Here is a 14,017-nt window from a genome sequence, read left to right as displayed (position 1 = left end):
CAAACCATTGTATTCAAGTCTGCTGAAGCCGCAGAGACATCTAACACACCAAGGACAGGTGATCTCCAGGACCAGGATTGGGGACTATTGATTAAGAGACATCACTTTACCAATCACACAGTTGACAAGAGGACCCCTGGAAGAACATGCAAATTCCACGCAGAAAGGCTCCCCAACTGGGAATCGAACAGGGAGACCCCTCAATGTGAGGCGAGTGAGCTAACCACTGTATTTTCAACTGCATCTTTTAGCTGTAATTCAGTGTGATTGAGCTGAAGATCACTGTTAGAGCACACATTTTCAGGACTCTGCAGAGTTTTTGTCTTTGCATGACTGCAGGGGAGCACGGTGCTGTCTCAGGACAGGGCTGCAGTGTGTGTGTGTGTGTGTGTGTGTGAGTGTGTGTGAGTGTGTGGTGGTGAGGGGGGAGTCAGGCAGTCACACACAGCCTGTAGAAGGGCCCCTAGCGCCAGACATTAGTACTGGCCTGGCTGATCGCTCCTACTATCGGCTCCTCATCTCGATCGGCGCAGTGTTGTCGAGCCCGTGTCGCGGTCAGGCGTACGGACAGGCGGCCGCAGCTCCGGGATCCGTCTCCGTCTGTCACCGAGCGCAGGGCGGACTTTAACAACCGACGCAGACCGGGGGCTTTTTTTTTTTTTTTTTAATTTTTAATTTTTTTTTTTTCCTCTTTTTCTCTCTGCGATCCGGCGTCTCCAACCACAGGGCCTCTTCTTCAGTTCACAGGGGGAGAAGTGGGTGTTTCGGCGGCGGTGTCCTCGATGGCAGGCTGGAAGGACGGCTCGGTGCAGGAGAAGTACCGGCTGGTGGTGGTCGGAGGCGGCGGCGTCGGGAAATCTGCCCTCACCATCCAGTTTATCCAGGTCAGTAGCTCCGAATGCACCCCGGCTTTGATTTCTCTGGCTTTTAAACACGAGAGAGGGAGAGAGGGACGGGAGGCCAGACACGGGAACCCCGCAAACGCATACCGGGGTGTGTTTCCTCTCACTCCACTTTTACCGAGGCCTGCCACTCTTTGCGGGAGAAAATAAAAAAAGCGAATTAAAAGAGGAGAAGACGACTGTCACTTTAATACGGCGGTTTCCGAGAGGAGCACTTCCACTTTGCAGCTTCGAGCCGCTGCCCAGAAGCGAGAGGGAGGAAAGTAGGGCTGTCGAGTTGCCCTATTTTGTTGAACTTAGTCTGCAAAGTAACGCAGCGGATTTAGAGAACATGCTAAGTTGTTACAAGCCTGCAGGTCGAGTCTGTAATGGCCTGGAAAAGAAAGGAAACCGGAGGCTCGGAGTGGAAGAGTGTGCATGCTGTAACGCACATAAATCACATTAGTCTGTGTCAGAAAGATCAGTGAAGTAAAATTCAATTCTTCCTCCAGACAGCTCTGTGGAAGTCAACCAGAACAACTCGGATTAACTTTTCTGTGCAGTTTGTAGACTTTTCCCCTGATCACTTTATTTCGCTCACTTCCTGCAGACCCAGCAAACCGAGCCTGTACCTCCACCACCCAGAAAGACATTGTCTTCAGGGGGGGGGGGTTTATAGGAGCCCTTTTGAAAACTCATTGGTGTGACATATGAAAGGCATGTAAACAGTTTACCTCCCTGCGTCCCTGGTTGCATTCCTGCAGTCTGCAGACACAGCCTGCCTCGCTCTGACCTTCCAGGCTTTCATAATAGTCGTTTAGGAGAGGGCTCCTTTTCCCAAAAGAAGCCCACACACGCACACACACACACACACACACACACACACACACACACACGCACACACACACACACAAGGCAAAGGCAAAGGGCAATCTCTTTCATACAGAGCGTGCATGTGTGTGTGTGTGTGTGTGTGTGTGTGTATGTGTGTGTGTGTGTGTGTGTGTGTGTGTGTGTGTGTCCCCCTCCCTCCTTCATGTCAGTGTGTTGCTGCTGGCTCGGGCTTCCAGGAGACTAGACTGCAGGCAGCTGCATGTCTCCACACTGTCAAACAATAGTGGGCTGGCACACGTTTCAGAGTGGGGGTGAAAAGCTTGCAAGTGTGTGTGTGTGTGTGTGTGTGTGTGTGTGTGTGTGTGTGTGTGTGTGTGTGTGTGTGTGTGTGTGTGTGTGTTGGGGGCAGTTGTGTCTAATGAGGGTTCAAAAAGCTCATTAACTGCATACCAAGTAAAAAGGGATCAGATAGCTGTGGCACAAATTTTTTTTTTTTTTTTGCCACAGCCTACTGACCTGCAGTAGAGCAGAATTTAAAGCCTGCGATTTTCTCGATTCAGTCAATCGGCAGAATTTCACGGCTTATATAGACGGACGGTGAAGCGTCACATCTGCTCAAAGTCGCAAAGCCGACAATGACACAGTAGTCGTGGATTCACAACCTGATAGTGATCAGTGACGCCGCATCTTCTACTCCAGACTTTCTAGAAAAGTCCCTTTTTTTCAGAATCTAACTCAGTGAAGGTCATTCTTGCATGATCATAGTTTCTAAAGAAGAGTTTCTAACTCTTGCTGCTGATTCTGCATTGAGAGCGAGTGAAGCATATCATTGTGTACGATCATCTTCTGAATTTGGATTTTACTCGAACATCCTCTTTATATGAATGTTGCGAGCTACAGCTACACCCACAGTTAATTTCCTCTCTTGTTTTTTTTCTCGCTGCCGGCTGGCTTGTTGCCACGACAGAGAGAGAGAGAGAGAGAGAGAGAGAGAGACAGAGAGACAGAGAGAGTGAGAGAGAGAGGGAGGAGAGCCGACACACTCTTCAGAAGTTTCTTGAAAGTGGTCTGCCAGCAGAAAAGACCTAACAGCTGGTTGTGAAGTCGAGGCTTTCCCCGAGAACTATGCGGCGTATGGGAGGCTGTGTGTTTGGGGGTGTGGGGGGTCTGAGTCAGCCTGGGTGGGTTAATGGTCATGGACCATGTGGAATTTGGCCCTTTGGCAGAGGAAGTCCCTCCACTGTTGCTCTTAGGACCTCCTAGTTTTGTATGGAAAACATGACCTGCTTCCTGAATCGCTGGAACTGCGTGTGTGTTGGTGTTGGTGCGGATCGTGACAGAGTATTAGATTTACTGTTGGGTATTGTGCCAAAAATATGGAGTCCTTCATAAAAATGTTATTACATGTGCTATAAAATATGACACATTTACCCAGTTTGAACTGAGCCTCATATAAATACTTACAACAAATCAGTTGTACAACTAGTAATATTATGTAATATTGTGTCGTTACGCTTCTTAGACTCACAAAAATTCTAGTTACTAGTCATTAAGCTAGTTAGTAAGCGCAAAGATGGATTTGTTGTGAAGATTTGTCTATGGGTTTCAATTACAACCAATTTTGAAATGCCTTGAAATTAAAAAAAAAAAACTCTTCACAGACCTCTTGCACAAGATGGAAATAGTATAGTGTCCAGACCATCAACGCATTTGTTGTAATTTTTAATTAATCATTTTAAACCATTTCCAAACAAAAAGCTCATCTGTTTCAGTTTGAAGATTGAGGAACAAACGATATGAATAATTATTAAACCAAGATACAAATGATGAAACTGACAACACAAAACGGCTGAAATTAAACTTACAGAGGAAATGAATGAGGAGCTTCAACAGGTTGTTTGATGTAGTTTAAAATGTCTCACAATGCAAAAACGTATTAATGTAATTCATCTTTTGTTTACAGTGATCCTGAAGTTTACTGCAGTTTTGAAGCCTTTGAGCATTAAAAGCAACACAAGTTTTTACCCTGATGCTGACTTTCTGATCATGATTTGACTTTATTTAGACTTTGAAGAGTCCCGAATGAACTGCTGAAGACAAACTGTTATAATAAGGCATGACACCGCTGGCAGTGGCAGAGCGGCAGGTCCCTGGATCTGCTGGCCACCCTCATGCCAGGCAGGTGACTCAAGCTGAAATAGCGCCGGGATGACATAAAACTGAGTCATCTGACAAAAGTTGTTGACCACAGTGCGTTGTTTAATGTGACATTTGTGAGGGAGGAAGCATTCCAAGTCGGGGAAACCATGACTCATGTTTCCCATGTGAACACTTCATGTGGGGTGATATTGCTGCTTTTCTTTTTTTTTTAATTTTAATCAGTATTCTGATAAATAATAGAAATCAAAAAAGCTGCTGCCTTTACTTTAGTCGGCGTAAGCGAAGAATCGTCTCGCATGAAGCGTCACCTCAATGAGGTGATACGGCAGTGTGACCGTTGTGCGCTCACATTCTTGTTAAAATAAGTTTGGCGGCAGCCCTCGGCATGGAACATTCACATTCGAGTGGGAAACATCCTGGCTGATCAAGTCCAGGCAGATTATTTGAGGATTTTTGTCAAACCTTGGTTGGGTTTACCGAGGGAGCACATGAGTGATCTCTTTCTTCCAACTGGAATCCACCCACTTTTCACATATTTTGCATATTTTCTACTGTGACTACAAAGACATGAGGGCATTCAGGAGAGATGCTGCCAGAAGCAGAGGTTCGGCGGAGCAGCATGCAGTTTTAAGTGCAGCCCTGGTCGGGCATGTGGAGGCAGGGTATGGCAGTGATTGTAGTGTTTGAGTAAAATGCAGAGTGCTGTTTCATTTCTCCAAAACAGCCACAGGTGGTTACTTCAGCCGTTTTTTTGGCCTGCTTTTGTTACTGTGTGCATGTGTTTGAGATTCAGTAAGGTCTTTCTTTTTTTTTTTCTTCCTTTTGCATTATCACAATCTGCAGCATTGGTACAAAGCCCAGTTTATGGAGACATGTGTCAAATGCAACATGATAGAGCAAATAAAATATTTTATGCTCCTGATGGGGAGTTTCTTTATCACCTTTGATAGAATTGTTACTGAGTGTGTGTTTGTGTGTGTGTGTGTGTGTGTGTGTGTGTGTGTGTGTGTGTGTGTGTGTGTGTTTTGCGTTGTTTAGTGAGTACTGTCGGGGATCATCTGCTGATTTCTCACCAAGCGGAGTCACCATTAGTGTAAATAAGCCCAGTCATTGATATTCAAACAGGTGCTTTGAGCGCGGGAAAAACAAAAAAAATCTAAATATATATAAGCAAAAAGTAGCTTTTATGTAAACATTTTCAAACTATATGGAATCCTTGTCAGCTTTGTACTTTATGTAGATTCACTGCGTGAATGATCCGTCTGACTGAAAATAAAATTTACTTATGAGCACAAAAATGCTGGTGATGCAGCACCTGTTGAAATCATAAACTGTCTGAATTCTATTACTATTATTAATAAAGATGTTTGTGCCCTACATGATTCTATAAACATGCGGATGTACATCACAGCTGAGAAGCAGAAATACTTGTCAAAGCGTAACTTGCATTTCGACGGGCGTTTTTCTATCGGACGGTGGGACCACAGAGTCACGTTTGCTTTTTTTCCTGGAGCGGTTTCACCGGGAGATTTAAAAGCAACAGTTATCACACACTTCGCTTAATGCCAAAGTCAGTGTTATTGTGCCCTGTTTCCCTTTTCCCGAATCCCACCCTCTCCCCTCATTTGACTCCCGTTCAACACTCTTCCACTCACAAACAGCAGTTTCCCAGCGGGAATCATCAAACCGAACTCCACCTGCATGAGGCCGCTGACGCTGCAGCTCTTTTTCTGCGGCGTCCTCGTCAACATTCACGTCAACACACAAGAAGTGGAATTGGAGTTGAAATTGTTTGGGGATTTTTTTATACAACATTTGGGAAAGAAAATTAAACCGTCCTATTGCTTTACATAGAGAATATCATATACAGTATATGTGCGTATATGTCAATACGTAGATATATATCCAGATATATTTAAGGAAAAACTTAGCTTTCTCTGCTGTAGCTCTCTTTCTATTTCTGTGCTGTTATACTAGCATACATAATTAATGCTGTGTTCTGACCTGTGTGAGCGTCGGACTGTTGCCACATAAAAGCCATCATATGTACACTTCTACACACAGTCTTGAGTGAGTCAGGCATGAATTCATCGCGGCTGCGCGGTTTGCACTATTCATCGGTCTGAAGCAGCGGAGGTCTTGCCACACAGAAGCTACGTGATTATTCCTATATTTGTTTGTTCAGCTGTGCGATCCGGCGGCCGAGGTGTGTGAATTTGGCAGCTGTAGTCTCTTCTGTTATTGTTGTATGTTTCACACAGTCGCCGTCAGGTTCGATAGGAGCGTGTCAGAGCGGTAAAACCATGCTGCATGTGTCACGGATGCTCGAACGCGACGAGCACCTGTAGTGTTGCGTTTGCTGCAGAGCGTGACGCTGAGCGTTATTGACCGTCCAGTCACTCCTCGTCACATTTAGCCTTTGAGATTGCAGCCACGAGAGAGGCTGGTGCTTCAGTGCCTTGCTGTGCACCAGAGGAATGCACATGCTAAAGGGAGTCTAGGATCTGTTAAAATACTCCCACCCATCTGGGAAAGCTCAAGAGACAAGCTGGTCGTCACCCCCCCCATCCCCTTCGCTCTGAGCTAATGAGAAACTAATGACTATCCAGGGAGGAAGACTACTCTTAATCAGCAAAAGCTAAATTTACATTAAAGATGCGATTACAAGATGAGGCCGTTCGATTATTCGAGAACAAATCCGAGTTTATTACTTTGCGTGAGTTTGTGTAATGGAAATGAAAATGCAATTCTAACTTAGAGGAATGAATCCATTAGAGTCACACTTTCTTCTTTTTACTGTTTACTGCCGTTTTCACAGGACGCCTGCTTCTTCCGTGACATCCAGTGACCTGCATACACACGCATGCACGCACACACGTACGCACACACTTTCACTTGAACAATGGATGTTGCTCACCTTCCTTTGTAAGCATGCTGTATTCTGCTTCTTCTCTATATTTATTATCATACGTTTATTTGTCATAAGCAGGCGTGGAAGGAAGGAATTACAAATACTCACATTACTGGAAACTCTCTTTTATGGGTGTAAGTATAGGAAAGTTAATATTTAAGTGCTGTTAGTGCCATGTAGTCTACTTGTCTGCTTTTAAATCGTAATTTGCGACTGAGAACAGCCACAGTTTTATTTGTAGTATTAATTGGCTATTAATTGATTAGTATTAGTACTAATAGTAATTAAATCCAGTATTCTACTAGTACTAATTCAGTACGTTTTGATTTGAATTTTTGGAGCCAACAAGTTTATTTATAGGACATTTTTCCAAAACAAATTGTCTTGTTGCAGTTTTGTCTGAGAAAAATGCTGCAAACAGACTTTTTTTTATACAGTTAAATTTAATTTCTGCTTTTGACAATGTAGCTAAATGTAATACTTTGAATTTTTTTGAACAACAGTGCTTTTTTGTGTAATTGAATACATTTTGTTTAGACTGTTGATTCCATCTTTAATAGAAGCAGGACTCTATGTAAGGTTCGAACATGCGATGCCAAATACACAAGAGAAATGCTAGTAGTAATTTCTTGAAATTGTTCTGTTCAATCTGACTCATTTTTTTTTTCTTAAATGCAACGATAATAATGTAAATTTATATGCCAAGTGTGTCAGAAGTGCCCAAATGAACGCTTCTCATTTGCAAAGCTCCAAAGAGTCTTTGAACATTTGGGGCCAGCAGAAAGAAGACACGTGCGCCGTGGAGGCGTATTAACATATGATTCATTAAAGTAAGGTAAACTGAAATAAATAAAAGCATGTGAGTCATCAGGGGAGTCAATAGCGCTCACACTGCTCTCAGTTGTTCCAGCGCTGCTCAAGTGCCTTCAATTTTCTAATGACGCCCTGCTCGGTACCTGCAAAGACAGCAGCCGCAGCACTCAGGCCGGGGTCCTCTCACAGCCGGTGAATGAATATATTGATCATTTTGAAAGTGCACTGATATCGTGACACAGAACAACATGACGCCGGTAATGAGAGGCTCTGGAAGCCCGCTCCCATTCATCCTGTTTGAAGCATCTCCTGCTCTCAGTGCAGCAGAGATGAGAGCTGGAGGCGAAGGTGTGATCCTCAACGTTCCCCAGAAGACGCCACTGATCAGAGTTTAGTTAAAATTTCACTTTGCTTCCCCTGTCTGTTTCTATGCAAAAACAACATGAAAGAAACAGGAGTGTCTTTGAGAGAGAGACGAGCAGAGAAAAGAGTTTGTTGTTTTGTTTTTTGTTTTTTTTTCCCCTCTTTGCAATCATAGAGCCAGCCGACTCTTGACCTGTGCTCAGGGCACACTTGCCTTTCTCTGCTTTACTTATGTAGAGTTGGCCGATTCCTCAACAAGCTGATACACAGTCGCAGGACCCTTCGATAACCTCATGACATCCAGTGCCGATCAGCAGGTGTTAGTGGTTGAGATGGTCTGAAAATATGCTAATTTATCTCTGTTCTCCAGTTTGACCCTGGTGTTCACTTTAGCAGTGAGTTTCAGTTTCCTTTCTCAGGACAGAACTAGAGCAGTTGTACCGAATCACATCATATATCTTACATGTAGTCCTGATAAAGTCATCTCTTTTCTCCTGAAACCATACAGTTTGACAACCTTATATTTATTCAGAAAACTACATTATCTATTTTTAATAACTTTAATGTGATTCATAATTTATCACATTAATAGACAGAACCTCTTTTCTATTGATAGAAAAAAAGGTTCCCTCTTTTCTATCAAAATTAGCATTACATACTGTATATCTACTCAGATTTTAAAGTCTAGACAAAGTCTAAAGTTTGTTTATTTTCAATTTTTCAGATACATCAGATCTCCAATACGACTTGTAATGTAGTATTTCAGTAGATACTTGTTTCATGTGTGAAAGTAATTATTTTCAAGGAATAAGAAGGGAAGCAATTTTTTTGTAGACTAATTTCACCCTTTTAAAGCCTCCATATCTCAAAGGTTAAACAACATACAAGCTTGAAATTCTGCAAATTGTTTTTTGGCGACGTTGAGGTCATTTATAAGAAATACAAAATAAATCCTGAATAATCAGTCTGGATTTTCTTTGTGAATTTGGCCCATTTGCAGTGCAGTGACTCAGCTGGAAGTACCTACCTTCAGACCCTTGCTCTTGGGCAGATTGACGCTAAAAGAGAGAACAGCAGTATTAGGTGTGCTCCGATTTGATCTATGATCCAGTTTGATCTACTATTGATGAGATTCTTTCGGAATTTAGGTAAACTGCAAGGGAGTTCATTTTCTGTATTCATTTTAACACAGATTATTGTCATTTGATGAAAAGTAGTTGAAAAATCATGCTTACGTATTTCAAGAAGTGATATTATTCTAAAATCTAAGTTAACAAATGATATTTTAATTTTAAACATGGTTTGAAAAAGACATAAAAAACATTTGTTTATACATTCGTAAGGTTCACAATGTGAATGGCTGTCAGTGATTTGAAGTCAGCCGATGCAGACAGGCTGACACTGACTTGTCTTCAGTTAATCTTTGCCATTAAATGCTGTTTAATATGAAATGCTTCCTGCTTCGTCTCCTCATGTTGTTTGGCACAGAAAACAGAGTAGGATCTGACTGAAGCGAGCTGACAGTTTGTATTGATGGCTTAAGTCTTGTGTGTTCAGATGTTGTCTCTTTTAATTTTTCTTTACTTTTGGTATCATACTATAATTTTTCCTGTGTACCGTTGCTACAGATGAATATCAAATCCACCTGTATTATCTGTGCTTGTTATCTGGTCAGTTGGCCGCAGACAGAGAGGGCAGCCGGTTCCTCCGTGTTGATTTTGGCTATTGTTCTGTATTCACACATCTGTCTGTTGCAGAATAACTGGTCACAGTATCGGGTCTCGCATCGCAGAGTCATATAACAACAACTCGGTCTATGGGAAACTGACATGCTGGCGGGTTACTTCTGCAGCTCAGTGCCGTCACTTTCACACATATGTAACACTTTTGTTTTGGCAAATATGTAATTATGTGATTATATGTTGACGTTACGCCGCATGTCATGCAGTATAGGGTGATATTTACCACCGCTGTTATGTGACGTATGCAGAGGAGATATTAGTCCTCAGCTTTTGTTATAGGAGCACTTTGAATGGATGTCATTGTGTGTCTGTGCCCCGAATGGTCTGCCGGGCAGCTGGTGGACATTTGGCACGTCTCATGCAGACGGCGTCCAGAAGCCCGCGGGGCACCTGCTGTCCATCAGGGGGAGGCGAGGCATGCGATGAGACAGCCCCTCAACAGGTGACGGCCGAGCGCCCGTCACTGTCCGCACGTCCCGGTGACAATGGCCGAGCGCGGCCGCGCCCCTCAACTAGTGGGCGTCTGAGTCGCCGTCCTGCTGATGGGTTTTCGTATCAGAATCAGGACGGCCGGACAGCGGGCAGCAGGTATACAGCAGTAGATGCACTCGGCGACGTCTCAGCTCGGCTGAGTCAGCGACACAACTGTTGTGTGACTGCTGGGCTGATCCAACATGTGTGACTCTGTGCACAGCGCCAGTTGGTGTCAGACAACCCAATGTTGAATATTAAACTGGCGCACACCAGTTAACAGCTGCCTCAAAGTTCCCTCTAGAAGTTTGACCAAAACACCACAATAGCTTCTTTAGATGTCTTTATTTTTGGATTTCACGTTTATTTTGCCAAATAGATATTTCATGAGGGTGAAAATAATCAGCAGTTACTATTAGCATATAATTGAGATTGCAAAATTGAAATTGAAAGTGTGTTGTGTTTATTACTTAAACACTGAAGTGTCCATCCAGTGAGACAGTGGTGCCAGGGGTGGACCCCACCTCATTTGACTGCGAGACTCCAGATATAAACCCGAAAAGGAGCTGACAGTGTTTCCATGATGAACACGGCTTTTCACTGTTCTGTGGATAAATCAGGCATAGAGGATTGGTGAAGGTATGGATGGATCGCTCTGATATAGATAGTAAATACGTCGGTGCGAGTCTCTCACTGTGTGTCCGAAACTTTCCGGTGGAGGTGAAGAGGTATTAGCAGGACCTGCACGCCCGCAACACACATTAAAGACAAATACTGCCGGTTAAATAAACTGGAATCCTCAGTTAAGCCAGCCGTGAGTGTATTGCTTGCTGTATTCTAACCCACAGCAGCAACTGCCTGCGTCTCTGCACTGTGTCATCTGCTCCCTTATTGTTCTGGACAAGTGTCTTTTTTTTTTTTTTTTTTTAAACCCTGTTACTGTGACGTAAGCCATTGTTACGGTGATGTGACATGATAGGCGGGGAGGAGAGCGCACCGTGTCCATTAGGACGTCTTTATGAGGAGTAATAACATTTCTACTGCCTGTGCGTCGCTGGACTAGCGGCGCGTAAGCGTACAGCAGTAACGCTGCTGCGTCCGACATGACGCCAGCCAGTGGCCCCATTTCCTCTGACATATCACCCCATGCTAAGAATTATAGTCTGCAGCAGAATCCCCCAGTGCAGAAAAACACACTCAGCAGTTGTATTGGAGGAGAGAAGGGGGGAAGATAAATACATCCCTGCAGGTGCTGCGCAGTTAATTTTTTTTTTTTTTTAAGGTGTCTGGGAGAGAGCTGATAATTTCTGAAGAAGTTATCACTTGGAGATGTTTATGACGTTTACAAAGAGGTTGCTGGGATGTAGGGATGGCTCCGTTTTCCGCTCCCGTCTCCACGCCTTTATTAGCTCAGTCATACGGTTTTCGGGAAAACCATAGACTGCGAGCCACACTCCGCTGAATGACTTTGTATGGGTTTTTTGAAAGTCGCACAGTAGTTCCTCTGTCCACACGGCCACTGCGGTAGCTGGTGTCCTCTCACTGAGTCGTCACAGTGCGGCTTTGTTGCTGAGGTGGTGTGCGCGGCCACTTGCCACTGCACAAAGACAAGCTGAGGAAGAATCGCATGAACCCAACGCACGAAAAACACACTTCTGTCTGACGGAATGGACCTCTGCAACCCATACATCCCAGCACACCTTGTTTTTTTTTTTGTTGTTTTTTTTAAATATGAGTTTTCTGGGCCTGTGTAATCTTCTCTTTGCAGTATGGAGTTCACATCTGTGTTATTCACTGTTTTGTCAGCTTCATTCCCTCCTCACATGATTGCATGATTTCTCTCTGATTTGTGTATTTTGTAAGAACACCACATGGGTCTCAGTTGTCACACCTCCACAAAAGAAGGCATTGAGGAAGATTCAGCAGAGCGAACAGTCAGGGGATCTTACCATCTTTTTTAGAGACGGTCCTTTTTTTTTTTTTTTTTTTTTAAACAAAACAACAAAGACCTGTAATTAAAACATCATTGATAGACGTCCGTTTCTGTGCCTGGGGCTGAAAGGAAGCGTTCGTGACGTCACATGATCTGTTTGAGCGTCTTTGTTTCCGTGTACTCAGTTTGAGGAATTCCGAAGTATTTGCACAAGTCTTCACTTGTGATTGAAATAAACGTACTTATGAAACGGATATAAAGGAGCAGTTTGTAGTGGGGACTATAGAGCGGATAGGCGGCTTTGAGCCCAGTGATCTTGTGGAAAAAGGCCTTTAAATGGCACCTCTTTGATTCTGCGCCTTTGAGCCGGTTCAAAAGTGTTCAGAGTCCAGCACACATTGATATTTAGCAGGATGATTGAAGTCTTAATGCCAGAGAGGTTAGAGGCGAGCGGGGAGTTGACTGCACCCGGAGTTGACCTACTTGGTGGGACATTTATCCTGTGCTTTGTTCTCCGCATGAGTGCAATCCCCCCCGACTCTTCAGCCTTCGCCGCCAGCACGGCGATCCAGGAGCACGTACATGCCCGGTTATCACAAAGCACCAGGATGTCCAGCATCCCTTAGAAATGATAAAGCCAAGTACCTTTCAACTATTCATATTTACTGGAAAATCGAATAAAAGCATGTTTTCATGTGTAAGTACTCCACTCAATGTAAATCGTAATGGTCACATGACATGCAACACCCTTTTATAGGATGTGTTCAATGCGTCAAACAGCCAACGAGAAACGCATACAAGTTGTAAATAATCTAAGCTATAAACATGAAATATACAGAGATCATTGCAGCAGTAATAAGAGACGACACTTCAACAATTCAAGTTTATCAATCAGCTATTTATTTGATACTGATTTCTTATTTTAAACAACATAAAAACTATCAGAACTTCTATTATTTCTCTACATGGACACATCTGCATGCATTTTGCCATGTGGCATTTTGTTGCATTTAAGTATCTGCTGATTCAATATTTAAATTTCATTCTACAGGATGAGTGTTTCATCTCATCCTGTTTGATCAACCGGTCGGTTATGTCCTATTGTCCTTATTGCTCAAGTTACCTTGTAATCCATTAATCTACCCATTCATTCATCTGTCAGTACCTGCTTTATACAAATGAGTTCGTGGGCAGCTGGAAGCAGCCGCAGCTGATTGGGTGAAAGGCAACACACTCTGGACAGGTTGCTTCTCTGTGACAGAAAAAAAAAAAAGATAAAAAGATAAGTGTTTATATCGTGAACATGACGCCACCAGTCTGTGCGATCAGAGGTCCGCTGGTCTGTTGGCATCAAAGGACGAGGCGGTAATTTACGGAACAGGCTATTGATCAGCACTACATTAGGAAGAAGAGAGTGCTTATGGGAGCGATGTGCACAGGTTCATTTAATTGGGCATCAGGCCAAAGTTTGGCGCGGCTCTCTGGCTGTGTACTGCAGATTGTAAACCTTGAGCGGGAGTCTCATCACTCTGCGTCTCGTGTCCCCAAAATGACTTTTTTGTCATTTTCGTGCTCGCCTCAGCAGAGGTGTGCGCAGCCTCTAAGCTTTTCCAGCTCTTAACTGAAAGCTCCCCAGTGGCCCTTTAAGGCAGTGGACACATTGTGTGCTTTCTTTCTCTCCATGTGCATTAGGTATTGAATAAGTGACCTTTCTGGTTTGCATGAGCTCATGGGAAAAGTGGGTGTTTCCACAGGAAGTTAATGCCTTTCCCTCCCCCTCTTTTTTTTTTTTTTTCCTCTTGCTCTCCTCGTCCATGTAGCCTACAGTCTCCCTCCCCCTCAAACTCCTTGATTGTGTCTTTTTTTCTTTCTTCTGTTTCTCACTTCAAGCACTTGTAGGTACTCGGCT

General features: G+C 43.6%; 1 protein-coding gene across 1 annotated transcript in view; it reads left to right on the top strand.

The window, feature by feature from the left end:
- Positions 1 to 475: 475 nt before the first annotated feature.
- rras2 (RAS related 2) overlaps positions 476 to 14,017 on the top strand; it is a 28,270-nt gene continuing 14,728 nt past the window's right edge. The window contains exon 1 of the mRNA XM_030089406.1: positions 476 to 884. Within this exon, the coding sequence (XP_029945266.1) occupies positions 783 to 884 (102 nt within the window). The 5' untranslated portion in view covers positions 476 to 782. The remainder of the gene's footprint in view (positions 885 to 14,017) is intronic.

Source organism: Salarias fasciatus, chromosome 1, assembly GCF_902148845.1.
Source record: "Salarias fasciatus chromosome 1, fSalaFa1.1, whole genome shotgun sequence".
Taxonomy (NCBI): Eukaryota; Metazoa; Chordata; class Actinopteri; order Blenniiformes; family Blenniidae; genus Salarias; species Salarias fasciatus.
The sequence above is the reverse complement of the archived record's forward strand: the minus strand, read 5'-3'. Positions and strand labels throughout refer to the sequence as shown.